This window comes from Corvus brachyrhynchos, unplaced genomic scaffold (assembly GCF_000691975.1).
Source record: "Corvus brachyrhynchos isolate BGI_N302 unplaced genomic scaffold, ASM69197v1 scaffold69, whole genome shotgun sequence".
In the NCBI taxonomy this organism is placed as follows: Eukaryota; Metazoa; Chordata; class Aves; order Passeriformes; family Corvidae; genus Corvus; species Corvus brachyrhynchos.
The window spans coordinates 6,320,162-6,339,761 of NW_008240228.1; the positions used below are offsets into that span (position 1 = coordinate 6,320,162).

Below are 19,600 nucleotides of genomic sequence, written 5' to 3' on the forward strand. Positions count from 1 at the left end.
CTGCCGCTGGATTTGGGATGGCAGCGGGCGGAGGTTGCGTAGCTCCGACCTCCGAGTGCCCTCGCAGGAAGTGGAAAGCGCCGGGAGCGAGCCGTGCCAGGGCTGGGTGCTTGCAGCACGCTCAAGATGGATGCCAAAATGGGTTAGTCCCTTTTTCCTGGTTTTCTCTGGTACACGTGAGCTCAACTCGCTCGTAGGTCTCGCTTTTAACTTCTCTTTCAAAAGAAGAAAAAGACAGTTTCTTGGTTCAGAGTTTTTTAAAAAAGGATTATCAGGTTAAGTGTATCAGACCGCTTGTTTTTGTCATCAAAACCCGGTATGACTTGCTCAGTTTTAAGTTAAATATCTGAAAGGAAAAGACTTTAAGAAATACAGTGCCAAAGCTATCGCAGCACTTGCTTTAAAAGCAAAATGTAACTGGATGAGTTGTGCATGTAAGGCACGGATGGTACGGGACTATTTTTAGACGTGCCAAGTGACAGTTCGTGCTTACCAAATGTAGGCAGCTGTTCTTGTTTTAGAACAGGCCTGCAAGACGTGCATTAATATTATTTATTTTATTAGACTTCATATTGTATAGAATGCAGCTCAGAACAGTTTTCATAAGGAAAGACATTGTGGGGCTGTTGCTGAGAATTGGTTTGGGGGTTTTGTTTTTCTGGTTTTATTTTTAATCTGCTGTGAATATCTCGTGTGTAAATTAAAGCCAGAAAGCTGCTTCTAGTAATGCTTTCAATCTTTTCCTTTTGAAATGAATGAAAATAATCTCCTTCTGATCAATGGGAGAATACAAATCAGTGGTATCATGTGCTTTCTTGGATTGCAAAATTACAAAGCAGTTTTTCAGTGACTTAAACACCGAATTTCCTTTGAGGAATTTAGGATGAAACCAGATCCATATGCCATTAAGCCGGAACTTGTTTGCTCGTTCTCTGAAAGGAGTGAAGATGGAATGAGGAAAAATGTTTTATGTGCAGCTTAACTCTGACCCAGGAGCTCCTGGCATGAGGATTTTTCTTACTGATTACCGAGAACAAAAGACTTGATGGGTCGCTAAAGGCCATTTAGCTTTCGGCGTGTGCTTTAATTCCAGCAATGTACCTTTGTTTCTGGCATTCTGGAACTGTCATACAGATGAATTACTCTCTTTACATTTCCCATAACTGGTATAATGCATTAATGCATGGGGTAAGTGATTTCCTATGGAGCGGGAAGAACCCACAGCTTTAAAGCTGTGCAGAGAGGAGGGAGCAGCTCATTTACAGAAATAATGCTGTCTGCAGGCAGAGAGGAGCAGGGCTCATACTGAATGTGACACCTGATACAGGGGCAGCCCCAAATTCGAGTGCATGGATGCTCAAATTGCAACATTTAAAAATAAACACAGTTTCAGTGCTTGCAGCAAATGCTCCAAAATAAATGAGTTTGGGGTTTTTTGGGGTTTTTTTTGGTTGGTTGGTGTTTTTTTTTTTTTTTCCCAAAGATGCCTTACATGATTTAAGAGCACAAAATCCATCAACTGGTTTTGGCAAGACTGGTTGTGAAGATCTCACCCAGGTGTTGAGGCTCCTTGGAGCTCAGTTTAGGTTTACTGGTTACAAGGATTCTTAGGTCAATCTCATGGTTTTGTTGATGCTTAATGCAAGGTGTGTAGAGACACTTTTGTGTCCGGAAGCAAAGAAAGAACCCAAAGAAAAAGTTAGATTTTGGGATCGCAACCCACACAAAAGGAGATCTACAATGACTTGATTTTGTTTGTTTGATTTTTACAAATGCTAAGGAAAAGTTGTATTGCTTGGGGCCTGGGCTGCAGTGGGAGGAGGAGTTTGGATTGGAGATGCTGGGGAGAGCAGGAGCGTTGCCTCCGGGCGATGCCGCTCTATCTCTGCCCCCATATGTTTGTGCAGTCACATGGTGGCAGCTCCAGGCCCTGATCTGGCTGGCTCCTGGCTTTCTGGGATGGTTTTGGCACAGCACAGGCAGCCAGGCTGGAAGAAAGGAGTGGGATGGATAGTGGTGGAGCGATCAGGCTGTTCCTTCCACAGCACTTCTGGTCTGTGATAATTTGAAGGTGTTGGTGCAGCTGTAACCTGGCTCTGTCTGTGAGGCTGCAGGAAACTTCTGCTGAAATGTGAATTAAATATCGGGGTAAGATACTTTGTATTATGGTACGTTTAAGTTTCTGACTGTGGTTTTCATTTTCCTGCTATGCAGTACAGTTTCCCTGTGGGAATAACTGGAAAGGATTTCAGCTCTTGAAAGTCTGGAAAAACACACCCCAGCCCCAGGGGCTTTGGCATATTGTACCTACAAAAGGGTTTCACAGACTTTGCCCTGCAGAGGTTACCAAGTGTTGAATGTTGGTGCATGACTGTGTGTTCATCCTGCAAGAAATAATAGACAAATTCTACTTTTAAATGGTTTTATAGTCATCCAGACAAAGACTCTGTTCTAAGTTGTGGTACACTGTTTTGCAGTCAATTTTGCTGATGTTTAGGATGAGGTAGGATTACTAAATGTGCAGTGCAACAGTAATAATGTTTCTGTAATTCATCTTGAGCTCTGTATCTAGTAGGTTATTGCTGCTCTGCAATGAGTGTGTCAGGCCATTACCTACGCCTTGTGTAAGGGTGTAGTTTGCTCTGAACAGTGATGCTAAAAATGGCATAATACTGTGTTCTCTAATGAGGGTCACTTAAGGAAAACTAAACGGGGTTTGCAAATGAAGTCTTCTGCATTGGAGCACAGTAGATTTAGCCTGGATTGACATTTCAGGGAGTGTATTCCCTCTTGATGGCTCAGTCTGTCACCCATAATCAACATTATAAACTCCCATGGGAATGCTTTCATCAAAAGAAAACAAAATGAACTGTTAATGAGTCTTTGAGCAGTGCCTTTGCCTCTACCAGGCTTGGAAAGATATAATGGTTTGGAGATCTGCTGGTGTCTTGTCATGTGTCCTAACAGGGGAATTGGAATCAATCTCTCCAGGGAGTGACCTCCACAAAATGCCCGACAATGAGAGGAAATGAAGCACAAAGTGCTGTGATTCTGGTGCAGAACAGAGCACAGTAGCTGAAGAGATGCATTCTGACATTGCTTTAAGGGCAGCATTGGTTTAAAATTTGAACAGTTGCATCTGAGGTAGTCCTAATAGCAGTAATTCCAATAATCTGAAGTCCAGAGCAGAGCCAGTACTAAATAACCTATTTCTAGTTGTGATTTCAGCTCTGGTTTGGCGGGGGTTCGCAAGTTCCACTCTTGGTGACTCTCAGCAGTCGAGTGAATAATGAAATTTTACTGTCTTCATATGGCTGTAAAAGGTGTCTTGTTCTAATTTCTTACCTCTTTTAAATTGTAGTTGTTGACCTCCTTTACTGGCGAGACATTAAGAAGACCGGGGTGGTGTTTGGAGCCAGCTTGTTCCTGCTGCTCTCATTAACAGTGTTCAGCATCGTGAGCGTCACAGCCTACATTGCCCTGGCCCTGCTCTCTGTCACCATCAGCTTTAGGATATACAAGGGAGTTATCCAGGCAATCCAGAAGTCTGATGAGGGCCACCCCTTCAGGTGAGATTTTTCTTTTAATCGAGCAAAAGTGTGTAGTTTTGGAGAGCAGCAGTGTTGGTGCTGCCAGAAGCAGTGGGTGACACGTGCTGGAAGATGTTGCATAATAATGTAACAAGACTCTGCACTGAAAAATGTGTTCCCCGCTTTCAGATTTTCTCAGGAGTCATACAATAAATACAGAAAATGGACTGAGGGCTTGGTACAAGGGATGGAAAAATCAGAATAAATGTAGCAGGGTTTAAACCATGACAAGGGACTACTTCTATCTTTTGGAACTTTTAAGGATGTTCTTAAAACGTGTGGTTTGGTGTGCAGCAGTGTAGCTGTGCTCCCCACTTGCAAGGCTGCCCTGTCAGTGACAGGATGCAGGTACCCACTGCTGCAGAGCTGCCTCTTAAGAGAAACAAAACTTTATTAATCTGTGTTGGAGGACTTGTAGGAGTGTGTGTTTCCTGTTTCCCTGCCAGCCCTGTCCCACTCTGCCCAGCCTTCCTGTTCCCTTTTATTAATGAGTGAAGTGGCTCAGTCTCTCCTTGCAGCCTTCAGAAAGTCCTTTTTGCCCCTCTGTCTACAGCCCTCTTGCTAATTCTGTGGTATTCCCTTCTTCCCATCTTTTGTAAGGCAAAGCAAAGTGTTTCCGTAGGTTTCCCTCCATTCCTCCCAGACCACGTGCAGTGGCTCCTTTTCCAGTGGAAGCCAGTCTGTGGGACAAAACTCTGTGGAGAAAACACCCCCTCGTCAGGGTGAATATTCCCAGTTGAAATCTCGTTTGCTTCTCATTATCCAAACAACAATTTCAAGTTTTTTCTTAGCAGGAACAAGCAGAACTTGTTCTACCTGTGCTCTTTCTACAGTTTATTTCTGAAAATACTGATATTCTTGAGCAGCTTCCAGACATTCTTGCCCAGCATACCTGGTTGCTTACTTTTTTCTGTATAGCTTAGCTACAAGAAGGGTGTTTTTACTTGAAAAATCTCATGAGAACAGTTGGATTTTAGATGCAGGTACTGAGTATTCTGTGGATGAGCTGGGAGGGGTGAGCAGATGGAAGCCAAGGGTGGATGGCAGAATGCAGCCCTGAAATGGCCAACTGCTGCATTCACCATTTGAAGTATTTTCATTTGTCTTGGACTTGCCACAAGGTCATGTTTAGCTTTGCCTTAAATTGCACAATGCTCCCATGTATGTCATTTTCTTATTAAAGAAGCCCAAACAAAATCACCCCGAAGCAGAATCCCCCTAAGCAAAGTTTAACAACTGTAAAATGATTGCATTGCTCCTTCTGCCTCCAGCATGCACATTAGAAAATTAATTTATACTTTGTTTAAAGACTCCTAATTGCCATAGCCACTACAATTACAGATAAAAGTGACAGTGGAGTGGAAAGAACACATAACCAGATAGGGGCTTATATCTTTATGTAAAAGAACTGCTCTCACTAGCTGTAAGAATTTTTTCTAGCAAATGAGGAATTTAGCCCATTTTCTTGTGCCATAGTGTGTTACAGCTTAATGGTAACTCCACAAGGTCCTTCCAGGGGCAGAAATGGATATATTGCTTTTGTAGGATTTTTTTTTTTCCTTGTCTGAGGCTGCCCACCTTTTCTGCCTGGTGCAGGTGACTGAGTAAGTAGCAGCGAGAAAAAAATGGTTCACGAAGAATACCTGAAGTTAGTTCTGTTCTGTCCTTTCAGCATTCCTCGCACTGTGAAGTTTGTTTCTCTAGAACGCAGAAAGGAGGTTCTAGTGATACTGTATCTAACACACAGCTCTGTTTGCAGCGCTGTTACAGTGAGGCTTCTCTCCTGCAGGGCTTACCTGGACTCCGATGTAGCCGTGTCGGAGGAGCTCATCCAGAAGTACAGCAACGTCGTGCTGGGCCACGTGAACGGCACCGTCCGGGAGCTGCGGCGCCTCTTCCTCGTCGATGACCTGGTGGATTCCCTCAAGGTGAGTTTGCCTCTGGGAGGACATTGCTGCTGACCCAGCTTAGCAAAGCCTGCTGCTCCTTGCAGAATGAACAGTGGCTCTGGTTAAGTAAATAACGAGGTGTAGTTTGTTGGTGGAAGTGTTTGGCACAGGGCTGGCTATCGAGTGCTGCCTGCAGTGATAGGGGTAGCTGTAGAGGATAGCTTGATCTGCACCTGGGCAGAGCAGGAGAACGAATGGAAAGCAGAAATAAGCTGTAGCTGCCTGCAGTTCCCTGTTCCAGCTCCTCGCTAGTGCCTCTCACAGCAGGGATCTTCTGAAAAAACAAGCCATGCTCCAGTCTTGGGCGTTGGGGGTGTGTCGCTGATGTGTGTGTCCCTCTGGAAAACCTGGCTCTGGGCTGGATTGCCCCAGCCTGGTTTGGAGTTGGTTTTCTGTTTGTGGTTAGTGCACAGCTCCCTGTCTCAAACAGGAGTTCTTGTTCCACTTCTGCTGGAAGAGTGGGGGCTGAGCAATGCCCGTGTGTTACTGGGAAGGTGGACACTTGTTCCAGCCCCTGGGTTTGGGAGTGAAAGCTGCTGCTTTTAGTGATGGGAATTACTGAAATGGGGTTTGCAAATTACTCTACCCAGTGTGAGCGGTGCTGTGTAACAGCTTGAGTACATCCATGTAGAATTTAATGGGATTTATTGAGGGTGGCAGAGCACAACTGACTGTGAAGAATAGTAATAAATTAAACAAAGTGTAACCAAAAAAGAAAGAAAACAACAAATCATACCAAAAAAACCCTCCAGAATAAAAGAATTGGCTGAAAATGCTTCAGTTTTGTTCTGGGAGAATTATATTCTCTCCTTTCAAGCTCTAACTGCCTTTCTTTGTTTTTGAAACTGGTTCTTCCTTTACCAAGTAGTGTGTTGTCCACTTCTTTTTCAGTTTGCTTAATCTTCTTGAAAAAAACTTGCATTTATCCTGCAGTAAATCCCCTTAGTGCTTTATAAAGTCCTTTGAGTTGTTGTGGAGTTGGGGGAGGGGTTCCTTGTGAAATGTGGGGAAAACCAGGAAGGCTGTCCAAGTCCTTGTTGTATTTGTGCAATAGAAATCTGCAGGCAGATCTCGGGATCTTACCCAGAGTTTGTAGATCCAGTTTCTCATTATGCTCCAAGTTAAACAAAGTTTGTGCCAGCAAAGCTGCACCTGATGCCCTGCTGGCTCCTGCAGTGAGGCAGTTCCCTCTGGCAGCAGGAGGGGTGGGAGCTATAAGGGGGCTCTGCTGCTCCCAGGACAGATCTCTTTTCTCAGGAGGGAGAGAGGAGATGGAGTATTGGCCTGGGGGTTGTACAATAATTTCCCTGCTCCTAAAGGGCTCTGCAGGAAAAGGCTTTTTAGGAGCTGGTTGTGCATTCCTTTTCTGGTTGTTTTTTGAGACATGATCAATAGTGCTGCTGCTTAAGTCCTGTTTGGATCTGATTATCAACAGCACAGAAAAACTCAGAATCACAAAGTCGCTTGTGCTTCTGATTAAACCCTTCGTGATCTGTGCCTTGGTCTGAGTTAGGAGACTTCTCACAGTTTGTGTAGAGATCCCAACCCATTGCAGTGAGCAGCCAACTGCTGTTCCACTAAACACTGGTCTAAAAACAGGGCCTTCTGGAGGAATTATGTTAGAAGCAGAATTAATTCCAGCCAGAATGTCTTCAAGGCACTGTAATCACTTAAAATACTACAGTCCATAGGAAAGATGTGTTTATTCAGCTGAACTAATCCATTTCCCCTCTCTCCTTCTGACATTTAAAATGTTTTATGTAGGTTAATTAGTCTAATTTATGGTAGTTGGAAACAGCCCTTTATCAGGAACCAGTGAATGTCAGGACAGTTTACCAGCACAAGTTACTGATTTTGAAGAGTTTGTGCTCGAGGAGAACATTGGGATTCCGGGGTCTTATGTAATATAATGGCCCTGGTTTAAAAAATAAAAATACCTTGGCTTGTGTAGTTTAAACATCTTCACTATAGGAAACCACATGTTTGTGTATAATTCAAGTTACAGAGCTCTAATGTAGAAAATGTCTGCAGGTCAGTTTATTGTGTGTAATAGTTCTGACTGTAAAATCTGTCTTGTTAAGATTTCTTTTCTTCTTTATTAAACAATGCTTCAGTCAGGGAAGTCTTAAAATGGACTCTAAATATTTATGCAGCACAAGGAGAAATTCCTCACAGCTCTTGAGGAGTAATTCCAGACGAGCCCTTGCCAGAGCCCCAGGAGAAGCTGCATTTTGTCCTGGTAAAGGCTGTGCTGGCACTTGGCATGGCTGCTCTTGCACTTGCTCAGCTGAGGCTTTGAGGAACAGAGCTCTGTGCTGTATTCTGAGTATTCTATAGTAGAGAAGGGGTGCAGGGGCAGTTCTGGATTTGCCCATTTTGGCTGGCAAAACTGGGTTCAGTCCATCATCCACACAGGGCTTTCACTGCCTGGCGTACATGTCCTTGGAAGGGTCAGGCCAAGCTTGGCTCCTGAGCTTCCCCTCACTCCAAGTGGATGGGAGGGACAGTATCAGCTCTGGAAGGAGGTGGAGCCTGGGCTGCCTTCTGCTTATTTTTCTTGTCTTAGAGCTTTATTTAGAGATGTTTCAGGGAAGGTTTTTGTGTTTGTAAAGGTCTCTTAGGTGTGTTTCAGGCAAGCCTTTTTGTGTTTCTGAGCGTGTCTGGGTTTGCATCATTTATAAGAAAAAGAAAATAGGGACCAGTAGGTAAATGTGGGATTGAGATGGATTCCAGGATGGATAATCCTGGGAGAGCTGAAGTGTCAGAATGGTGCAGGGAGAGAAGTTGTGGGATCAGGGTCCTTCTCCCACTCAGTGCTAGCAAGTAAAGGGGATTAAAACCTGCACATGCAGCAGTTTATGGTTCTACCCCGACGCTGCTCTGGACAGACTTTGGGTGGAGAAAAGCTTGTGTGGTCAAGTGTGAACTTCTGGATTTTGCTCTTTCTTGAACCATAAATTTAATGCTCACTAAATGGGAGAGTTCTGATAATTGTTGGACTTTGGGATTGATTTGTCTTGTTACCCCTGTGCTTACGTAAACTCACATATTCTGCCCTGGGCAGAATCATCAGCAGTGTTGCTGGCTGCTGAGCTGGCTGGGGGTGCTGAGCTTCAGGAGTTGTGTCCATGTGGAGCAGGTCATGGATAGCTGTTGGGATGCAAGAGAACCATTGTGAACCATCACACGCTCAGGGGCTCTTTGCCCAGTGCAAGCTGGTGCCTTTTGTCCCTCTGGGGGCGTGCTGCACCCACATGGGAGTGTTTGCTCCGTTAAAATGCCTGGTGCAAAGAGGTCGGCTCCAGGCTCACCTGGAGGTGAGTTCTGCAGGGCAGAACTAGGCCAGGGTTTGAATCAGTCATGAGGGAGTTCAGTAAAATCTGCATTATTTTCCTTGAGAAGCCTGCCAGAATCCTTCAGTGGGAATGCAGCTGCTGGGAATGGTGCAGCCTCTCCAGGGGTTAACTTTGTGCCCCTCCCTGGTGCTCCTTTGTCACATCTCAAAAGTGCTGACAGATAAAGAACTGCATCACTTGCAGTTAATGCTCCTGAATTTTGAACAGGATCAGTTTTGAGTGAAGCTCTTGAAGTCAACTCGATTTCATTGTGGGGATCATGGAATTAAACTTGTATTGATTGTCATGCCCTTATCTTGTTGCTGGCTGTTGATTTTGTTTGGTTTGGATATTTTACATCTTTTGATAAGCTAAAATTGGATGTTGGGATACCTAAGTTCAGAGTACCTTGGCTGCAGGCCAGTTACCAGCATCCTGGCCCACACCCGCAGTCCTGCACTGTGCATTGTTTTCCTTGCCAGCACTCTGTACCCATCCTTTCCTTGGGTGCAGCTCCTGCTGTTGGGAGTGTTTCCACCTTGGGTTGTTCACTGTGCCCAGGTCTGCCCTTCCTAGTGCCAGTGCCAGCCTTCCTGTGGTGCCTGTCTAGGGTTCTGCTGGAAAACAACCCTGTGTGCAGAGCTGACCAGGGGCTGGAGATCTCTGCTCTGTGCAGAGCAAGGAGTAAACACTGGGAAAGCCACTGTTCCTGGCTGCTGCTCAGCTCCTCACCAGCCCTGCAACTCTAGAAGAAAGCGGCTGATTTTCCTTGCGAGGAATGCTGCCCCAAAATAGAGCTGGCAGCCCTTGGCCCCTTCCCACTGCTATAGGTCAGAGGTGTGCCTGGGACACTCCACCTGGCACTAAATGTGGGCAGACCTTTGTGTGGAGCTGGGAAGCAGAGCCTGTGTCCCCCTGGGAGCGGGACAAGTGCTGTCAGCAGGGAGGGGGAACAGGGCTGGGATAGGGAGCCAGCAGTGATGGCAGTGCGGGGCTTTAGGGATGTCTTTGCCTCTGAGCTTGATTCTGACCTGGAGCCAGCTGGAGCACTGTTGACTCCTCTCTTTCCTAAATTTTTTTATTATATAATATCCAATATAATATCCAAAGTGCCTTTGGGTTTTTTTAAGCCCACCCTAGCCCATTACCTTCCAGATGGGCTTTTCCTGATGAAACAGAGCCTCTGCCTGGTCTGGTCAGAGCGTGGCTGGGCAGGTGGGTGGGCACTTGGGTGGCAGCAGGGCCACCACACACACAAGTGACCCCCTTTCTCTCTGGCTCTGTCGTGCACCAGCTCTTTGGCCTCTCCTAGCCTGGCCTGTCTCCTCTCTCTGGAGGATGGGAGGTAGGAACTGTGTTTGCCCATCATTCCTCACCATGGAATTGGCAGTGCCCTGTGAAGGCACGGGGCAGTGTTTGGTCACTGCTGACTCGGGCTGAATTCAGCCCCGTGACCTGGACGCAGGAGGCCACGTATCCTATTACTGAATCCTTCAGCCATCTCATCACCCAGCTCTGGTTACAGGAGCTGTACAGGGGTGAAGTGCAGTTTGGGGCTGGTTAGTTTGTGTTTACAGCAGACTGTGGGGTGTCCTGGTCACAGACTGGGTGCTGACGGGCTCTTTTTCCCTTGCAGTTCGCAGTGTTGATGTGGGTTTTCACTTATGTTGGTGCCTTGTTCAATGGTCTGACATTACTGATCCTGGGTAAGTGTTTGCATTGTGTTACACACCAGGCACACAAAATAACCCTGGGAAAGCAGTGGGGTCTGGTCAACACTGGGAGGCTGATCTGTAGCCTTAAGATGTTGCACTTTTAGGTCCTTTTTTTTTTTTTTGGATAACACAACAGAACAGGTACTTTTGTGTTGTTGAATTCCTTGGGATTGCTGGTGTCCAGACATTACACTGTTTACAGGCAGGTTTGCTGTGCTTGTCCATGTCAGGGTCAACCTGCCCTGAATGTCCTTGCTGTGCTGGGGCTTTGGAGGAAGTGCAAGATTTGCTGTGGCCCTGTCCCACTGCAGGATTTAATTTCTTGTATCCCAGAGCAGGCTGGCTTCAGGTGTCAGAACCAACTGATGCCTGAGCAGCCTTTGGGAAGAATTTGCATAACCCACAGTGAAAAAGTGGCCTGTGACCAGACTTGTACTGTGGTGAGACCTGGAGAACAGCCCAGGCTCTCCTTAACAGGGATTATTGAATTTACTGGCCAACAATTGGTGCGTGGGGCTTAGTTACTCCTTGTTCTTGTACCTTTTTGCAAGACATGCTGAGGTGTGGAAACCAGTTCTTGTTCTGCCTGAACACCATCCCTGTTCTCAATATTTATACATGTGACGTGCTCTTTTCCAGCTTTGATTTCGCTCTTCAGTGTTCCTGTTATTTATGAGAGACATCAGGTGAGTGTTTAATAGAATTCATTAAATGTTTCATAAAATCAGCTCTGGTGAAGCAAAACCAGAAGCAAATAATTAATTAAAATTAATTTCAGTCTTCTGAAATATTTAAAGCCTTTTAAAATAGGCCTTTACCCAGGAGCCAGGGCCAGGGAAAGCTAGTTCAGTTTGAAGTTCAGATTGTGTGTGCTTTCCCTTTTCCTGCTTGGTAGAAGTGGAAGAAGTTTCCCCAGCAAAAAGTCCTGGAAAAGGCCGGATGAACCTGGAGGCCTTTTCTGCTGGTCCAGCCGTGGTCAGGACTGGAGCAGCACAGGGTATGGTGTGTTAATCCTGCTGTACCTCTTGGAGCTGCTATTCAGGATTGGTGTCCCAAAGCTCTGTGGAATTTGTAGCCCTGGCAAAAACAGGAGGTGGGAGCTGCTTGGTCTAGTCCAGTGCTGCTCTTAGGGAGAGACTCCCATGTAAAAGGAGGAGGGAAGAAGGAGCCAAAGTAAAATGCTTTTGATCAAATTATGGCCAGGGCTGATCTTGGGCAGGTCACTGCACAGGAGGGGGGAGCCAGCTCTGGCTTAGCTGTTTGTCTCCCCTTTCAGCAAGGAGGCCGCCGTGGGCCGGGCGGGGACTGGGGGGAGGCAGGAGCAGATGGTGAAGCCTCATGGGGTCCTGCCCCAGCTCCTCCCCCACGGGGAAAGGGAGCCCTGGAGCCCCAAGGCAGGAGCATGGACAGTGTGTGTGGGGCTTAGCCCAAGCTGCTCAATCCTCTGGCCAGGCTGCAGCCTAAGCTGGTTACCTGGCCCAGCCCAGCTAAGCAGCTTTTGCTGCTCCTGTGGGGCCCAGAGGGGCCCAGCCCTGCATCCACAACTGGGGATTGATGGACCAGGGAGAAGCCAGGGATTGATTCTGGTGGGTGCGTTCTTGGAGTTCTGGCATCACCCTGGGAAATACCCCTGGCTGAGCTCCCACTTGCCCCAGAGTTCTGTGGGACTCTGCCAGGCTGCAAAGGGGGAACTCGACTGTAACTTCTGTCTGCTTCTATTCCAGGCCCAAATTGACCATTACCTGGGACTTGTGAACAAGAATGTCAAAGATGCCATGGCCAAGTGAGTTGGTTTGGGTTTGTTTCCCTTTGGACTGATGACAGTGCCTGACATGTGGCACTCCTGTCTAGGACTAATGTGTTCTCCATGTGCCAGGCCATGGAGTCTAAGAGGTCTCTAAGTCTGGACTGGTGAGGAAATGAGCCTCTATTATTTCTAATGGAAATCTGTGTATTTCAACCCATGAGTGGCACCTGAGCCCCTCAGCAGGTGCAGCTGAGGGCAGGGAGTGAGGAGCTCAGCCGTTTCATTGGGCTCTGAGGATAAAACTGTGTGTTGTGAGGGTTCTTCTCACACGTTGCTCTTTCTAAGATTGTGTTGAACCTTCTCTTTTTTGTCTGTTACTCAAACTTACTTTTGTCTGTTTCCTTCTTCCTCTTTCAGGATCCAAGCAAAGATCCCGGGGTTGAAGCGCAAAACTGAGTAAAAGAAGCCTGAAGCAACTTACCAATAGGAAGTTCATCTTTTAAGGGGGAAAAATACTCATTGGATTTACACGGGGAGGGTCAGGGAATAGCAAACCCCTTGACATTGCAGTGCAATTTCACAGATCTTTATTTTTTAGCAACGCAGTGTTTGAGGAAAAATAACTGTTTTGACTGCCATGTGTTTCATCATCTTAAGTATTGTAAGCTGCTATGTATGGATCTAAAACTAATCATCTTTCCTTATCCTGTGTGCAGCACTGGCTAATACAAACGACTGAGACAGCTGTACATTTGCTTCATCAGAGGTAGTTCCTGCTGCGTTCCGGAGGTGTAGAGCAGGTGGGGCAGAGGAGAACACTTCCCAGTTTGTGCACTGTGTATGGTCTGTGTAGATTGATGCAGATTTTTCTAAAATGAGATGTTTTAGAAGAATATACCAGTTTAGCAAGTTTTGAAAAATCTTGCCTTTTTGGTATGAGTATAGCTGTATTGTGATTTTATTGTTTTATCAATTGCCAATATATATATATGTGTTTCACAAAGCTTAGATCTTTCAGCTGCTCCACAGTGCTTTGTACTTCAGAGAACTGACTGAGGCCTGGACGAGCTCCAGAGCACACAAGCTTGAGAAACTAAAAAGTCTCTGTAAACACTGGCATCTGTTGGAAACAACAAAAGAGAAATGAACAAAGAACCTCCACATAGAGTAAAAGAAAATTACAGCATACACTTTGTTGCACAAATGTACAGTAGTTGATCTTGAGCAAATAATTCTCCAGCTCTCAGACTCTGATAATCTGTGGACCGAGTATCTAATGCTGCAAATGTTGTTTGGAAACTTAAAGCCCTGTCCTGTTATGCAAGAAATGATAAGTGAAAATTTATACACTTGCAGTTTGAGCTGTACTGAACTAAGTCTGTGGAATGCATTGTGAAATGTAAAAAAAAAAACCCAACAAAAAAGCAAAAAAAAAAAAAACCAACCAAACCAACCCCAAAACCCCAAGTATCAATAAAGCTTATAGACATAAAATAAGACCGGTATTTGGCTTTCTTGAGGCAAGTTTAATACATTTGTGTTTATTTGAAGGTCGTTGTGATAAATATCCATTGTCCATGGTGGTGGCAGTAGTGTCCGAGTAGAGCGCGGTGCAGGGTGGGTTTGTCACGGTCCCTTTTCTCTCTCTGCAGTGTGAAGGAGTTGCTCAGGGGCAGCTCCAGGGTCCCAGGGAGCTCTGGAGGGTGTTGGGTTCTTGGACTTCTGAGACAGGAGTGGTCAATGCCATTTTCAAGTTTGAAGGAAATAAGTCCCAGTAATCTTTCCAGGTCAATGTGTTAAGAGCTGGATATTGAAAACTTGTGTACAAATTTATTTGAGATGCAGATTTTAAATGAATGGCTTCTTGGCCATTGAAAAATACAAATTCATGCATTACTATTTCAGTTTACCGTGAAATACAGCATCACTTCTGAGCATTTCATACAGGAAGCCAGACCACAGAAACATACAAACCGTAAGTGTTTTCCTGACAGACACTATTGCTTGAAGATACTTCTCACATCACTGTTGGTTAATTCATTCTGCCACACAACTGGTTTTATTTGGGATACAATCAACACAGAAGGAAGGCAAACATGAGTGGTTACAACATAGGCAGAGGTGCCCACTGATGGCAGCACCTAACAGAACAGGATTTGATCCCGAAGGTTTCTTTAAAAAAAAGACTGCATAGGGACTCGTACTGTGTATCTGACAAACTGCTCTGCTGTATAGTCATATAAGGCATTAATAAATTCAATTGTAAAAAAAAAAAAGGTGATTCTTTGAGGTTGCTGAAGCACTTTGTGTGTTAAACAGGAATCCACTCCTTTAATGGGATGTTTTTGCTACTTTTCTATGCAGAGGTGGGCAGCAGAAACGGACTGGCAGGAAGGTTCCAGAGTTCAAAATCCTATTGTCCTGAACTGGGACTAAAGCACTATTGCTTTTCAGAGACTGCATGTAAGTCTAAATGGTTTATTTTGGCCTTTATTTCTTTTAATTAAGAAAGGTAATTCCAAACTATGGATGTTGTTCCATGCCTGGAATCTTAAATAGCTTAAATACATATTTTGATACTGCCCATATCTGCTATTCCTTTCTAAACTTTCTCCAAGTCCACTGTCCCTTGAGTTTTTGGTTTTGACAAAATGTTGTAAAAAAGTAGTGATGGGCTTGAGTTGCCTTTTGGGAATATCTGTCTGTGGTTCCACTTCCCCACAGTGTCAGCTGTCCCCCAGGCCAGGACAAGGTGCTCTTTGGGGTGAGGGAGAAGCAGGGATGGGGAGAGGAGGCCAGAGTGAGCCAGGATGAACTTTTCCCAAAAAAAAAGCTGCATTTCCTGGTACTGGGGATTTTATGTTCTGCTTACAAGCAGCACGGACTGGCTGGAGGACACACACAGCCCTGCTATAGGGACATTCCAGGGATTCCTTTGGAGGCTTAGGATGCCCCTCCAGAACAGGAAATAGGGACTGATGGAGGCTTTCCTACCAGGCCGAGATTCTGGCTGGCCACTGCCTGTAGGAGTGTAAAGCACATTTTCCCAGAAATGGGGAGCATGCAGGAACACTTGGGGAATGGCTCCCTCAGTCTTGGTGTTAAAACGTCTTGAACCAAGTCTGTCCAAACCCTCTCCTCTCACTCACTGTTGGAGTTCAGCTTGCACTCTCTGCTGGCTGCAGGAGCAGCTGCCCAGGAACTGGAATGCCGTCACTTTGGCCTGCTGACAGCACAGAGCCGCTCGCTGTCCGAAACAGTGGGGAATTCACTTGTGAAGGTATAGAAACCAAGCAGAAACCAGGGATAATGTAAGTACCCAGCTGGAAAAGGTGAGAATGGTTTAGCCCTCCTCTGGGTGAGAGTCATAGCACCGTGTGTGGAAAGCAGGTGGGGGGAGGCAAAGCTGCCGCCCAAACTACTAGAAAATTATTCCAAGGCACTTCATGGATAGAAAATTCTGCCAAGTATATATATTTAAAAACAAAATGGACTTAAAAAAAAAGGTTACTTTGCTCCTTCAATTAATGAAAGCTGAAGGGTGGCCTCCCCCCTCCCCAGCCTGCTCGTTAAATGCTCCCAGCTTTACTGAGTGCACCAAATTGGAGTTTTAAGCAGGTGTGGTTAAAACCCACCCACTTCTTGAACTTTGTTCAAGCCACAAATTTGGAAATTAAAGGGCCCAGCCTTTTGTCAATGTTTTTTCCCTTTTCAGACATGGTTTGAACAACACAGTATTAGGCAAAAGCAGCTTTGTGAGTGAACTGTTCATCCCTTTGGGATCCCCAGGTTACCCTTCAAACCTCAGCTTCCTTCGCAAGGGCGTCGGGCTTTCCAACGCCAGCTCCCATTCCCTGTCAGTACGTTGGGATGAGTGATCTGGAAATGTCAGCCTGCAGCAGGGCTGGGATTCCTGCAGCCGGAGGGGCATCCCCAGCTGTCCCAGCCAGCGCAGCCCTCACCAGGGCAGGACAGCAGCAGCCAGAGGCTGCTCAGAGGCAGCGCCACACGAACACACTGTGGAGACAGGAGGGAGAGCAGGCATCGGCCTTCAGCACAGCCCAGTGAGACAGGAGCGGAAGATAAACACACTGGGTGTGAATACATTCTGTGTGTGTGTGTGTGCGTGGTGTGTGTGCGCCTCTGCAGCTGGGGGCTGTGTTTACTGTGTCTGAATGTGTCCTGTGTGTGTGCAGTGTGTATGTGTGCAGTGTGTGCACACTTTATGTGTCTCTGTGTGTGTGTGCAGAGTGTCTGTGTGTGCACCGTGCACGTCAGTGTTCTCTTTGTGCATCTCTGTGTGTGCCCTGTGGAGCTACAGTGTGTGTGCACTGTGTGTATCCACGCCTGCTGTGTGAGCACACTGCATGGCCATGTGTGCACACTGTGGTTGTGCACTGTGTATGTGCAGTGCATGTGTGGGGGGTGTCTGTGTGTGTCACATTACCGCGGCTGTGTGTGATTGTGTGTGTGTGTGTGACTCTGGTCTGTGTGCATGGCCCTGTGTGTCTGTGTTTGTGTGGCTCTGTGTGCTGTGTCCCTGTGTGCGTGTGTGTCTCAGTCTCCATCTGTCTGGCACTGGCACTGGCTCTGTCTCTGTGTGTGTTGTTCCCCGTGCCCCACTCCGGCCCCAGTTACCTGCAGTCGTCCCCTCCGGTGCTCACCACGAACTTGTCATCGTGCGAGAAGCGGATGTTGGTGACATGTGCCGAGTGCCCAAAGTACCGCTTGTGTTTGGCCTGTGGGACAGGACAGCAGCTCAGGGATGGCACCAGGCACAGTTCTGTGCCCACAGCCATCCTGAGCCCGAGGCCTTTTCACTCCATGGGGGCTGCCTGTGGATGGATTGTGCTGTTTGGATGCTGTAGGAGCTGCCCAGGGGACAGCCCAAGCAGCTTGGATGCTGTAGGAGGATGGATGACACTGGTTGGGTGCTGTAACTGGTGCTGAGGAGTTTGGGAAAAGCAAAAGCTGCTCAGATGAAAATAAAACAGGCACTTACAAATTTCTCTGTGCATGGGAAGTCAAACAGCTTCACCAGCCCGAAGTCGTCTCCCGTGACTATATTCAGGCCAGCGTGGGTCACACAGGCACAGTTGACATCTGCTTTATCTGCATTTCGTGGCCAGATCCCAATGACTTCATCTCCAAGAATGCTGTTCCAAAACCAAGGTAAATAAAAGACATTAGACCATAAGACTTAACTTGCTGCTGCTCTTCCACAGGGTGCTGAGCCAACACAGCTCAGGAATAAAAAATCCCTGCATTTAAAATAAAATTGTCCCCTCTAAATGATTGCCTTGAGCTCATCGTGGCCACACATCATTTTTGTGTGATTCTTAAGGCAATCTCTATCCATAAACCCTGAGGTTTATTTCCCATGAAACCATTGCCATCATTCTATGCCAGCATCTTCTGCAGCTCTGGTGTCTGTGAGCCTCCCCCCAGGATTTCTGAGTGCAGTGTTCCCTTAGCCATGAGTTCCTGAATGAGGGAATGCTTGTCTGGATATCGACTCTTTCTCAGAAATCAGTGTTCTGCCCCTGGCTTCAGTTCTCTGTAATCATTTACCCAGAGTCACTGACTGAGGCATCTGCCCCTCCCACCAGCTGTCAGGAGTCCTCAAGAATAGGGAATTTGGGGCGGATTTTTATGCCAGCAGAGCAGTCAGAGTAGGAGGATTCTCATTTACCTTCTCCTCGCCCTGCCTGGTTCTCACCCACTGTCAGCTCTCCCTTTGGCCTGTCCCACTTCTCACAGGAAGAGCACAGCCACAGTTCTGCAATGCTGGGGGGAGATTCCTGTGTTCATCCACATCAGGAAATGTATTCCAATGACACTCAAAACTCCTTAACACAATCAGTGCACATTTCCAGGCCTTCTGTGCTGCTGGTGTTTGCTGATGTGTGACAAGGCAGCCTGGAGGGGCCCGGAGGCATGGGAGGGGCCAGGGACAAGTGGCAACTAGCCACTGTGGCTCTGTGACAGCCCCTGGTGTAATTAGCACAGCACTAATTACTACAGACACCAAACAGCCAGAGCTGTGTGTAAAATCCCAAGGGTGTCAGGTGGAGCTCTGAGGAAGCAGAGCCCGGGTGCGCTCACAGGTTTGCCAGGCCCTGGGGACATGTCAGCATTTCCACACTCAAACCTGTGCCCTGGTCCCAGTTCTGGCCCCACACTCTCGTTGGGTGTTACCTGGTCCATGTGGCCCAGGTGATTTTCTCTATGACTGCAGGGTCTGTGATTTGCTTTCCCAGTGGCACCTCATGAACTTGACGCTTGTAGGCTCCTGTGGATACCTGAGAGTGGAAAAGGAAAAGCCTGGAAACTCTGCTATAAATAACATATTTTTCTTTAAGATTTCCAGCAGTCTCACCAGGTTTTATGAGGAATTAAACATCTAGGGATAACATTTCTCTTTTTTCCTCATTAGCTGGAATTCAACATGTGCCATATGAAGGAATAACAATGTCACAGGATGATGATGGAAGGAGGTGTTCAGAGCTGACAGATTTTCCTTCACTTCTATACTTTACTTTATCTCAACCCAATTTTACTAAATTGGAAACATTTCTAAAGGAAACCCCCCAAATTAACCCAGCTCTCACACACATCCCAGGCTCAGAGAGGAAGAGAACTGCTTTTGCATGGTTATAATCCACAATTTCCTTTTCAGTGTTGTACCTGTTCCATTAACCTGGGATAATGCTTTGCTCTTAGCACAGCTCATGCCTCCATCTCCTTATGGTGGCACAAGAAATCCGAGCACTCCAGGGGCTATCCCAGACATACCTGGATATACCTGCTGTCTGCAGAGAAGTCCATCTGTATGACAAAACTGGCAATGTCCTTGCAGTAGCCAATTCGGTTTAGGGTCGTGCCTTGAGTGAGATCATAAAAATCCACAGTATGTTCTTGTGAGCCCACTGCCAAAAACCTGTTATCTGGGCTGATTCTAGACAATGAAACATGGAGAGGGGATGTCACTGCCTGTTGTGGTGCAAGATTTGATTTTGTTTTTCATGCTAACAGTAACTTTGTTTACTGGAAAACATGAAAAGTCTTCTATTGACAGCAAGACAGAACTCAAATGAAACCTTGTTGCTTAACAGCAGAGGAAGACTAAAGATATCTCTAACAGTGGGCAGGGTTAGATGGGATATTGGGAAGGAATATTGTGAGGGTGGGGAGGCCCTGGCACAGGCTGCCCAGAGAAGCTGTGGCTGCCCCATCCCTGGCAGTGTCCAAGGCCAGGTTGAAC

The 19,600-nt window shown here is 46.5% G+C and overlaps 2 protein-coding genes across 6 annotated transcripts in view; one reads left to right on the forward strand and one right to left on the reverse strand.

Moving 5' to 3' along the window:
* RTN4 (reticulon 4) overlaps window positions 1–13,776 on the forward strand; it is a 45,173-nt gene extending 31,397 nt beyond the window's left edge. For 4 of the 5 annotated variants that reach the window (XM_017745259.1, XM_017745260.1, XM_008642036.2 and 1 more), the window contains 6 exons: window positions 3,362–3,569; window positions 5,380–5,518; window positions 10,511–10,580; window positions 11,229–11,275; window positions 12,314–12,372; window positions 12,754–13,776. In XM_017745259.1, coding sequence (XP_017600748.1) covers window positions 3,362–3,569; window positions 5,380–5,518; window positions 10,511–10,580; window positions 11,229–11,275; window positions 12,314–12,372; window positions 12,754–12,796 — 566 coding nt within the window. In that variant the 3' untranslated portion in view covers window positions 12,797–13,776. Of the gene's footprint in view, window positions 1–45; window positions 143–3,361; window positions 3,570–5,379; window positions 5,519–10,510; window positions 10,581–11,228; window positions 11,276–12,313; window positions 12,373–12,753 lie in introns of those variants that run through there. The other variant, XM_008642038.2, reaches the window with a different exon arrangement.
* Window positions 13,777–13,841: 65 nt separating this feature from the next.
* The window catches only part of EML6 (echinoderm microtubule associated protein like 6), a gene marked incomplete at its 5' end in the record, with an annotated part of 89,231 nt that continues 83,472 nt past the window's right edge, over window positions 13,842–19,600 (reverse strand). Inside the window, 5 exons of the mRNA XM_017745233.1 lie at window positions 13,842–16,353; window positions 16,975–17,075; window positions 17,339–17,492; window positions 18,535–18,638; window positions 19,132–19,294. Of these exons, the coding sequence (XP_017600722.1) occupies window positions 16,329–16,353; window positions 16,975–17,075; window positions 17,339–17,492; window positions 18,535–18,638; window positions 19,132–19,294 (547 nt within the window). The remainder of the gene's footprint in view (window positions 16,354–16,974; window positions 17,076–17,338; window positions 17,493–18,534; window positions 18,639–19,131; window positions 19,295–19,600) is intronic.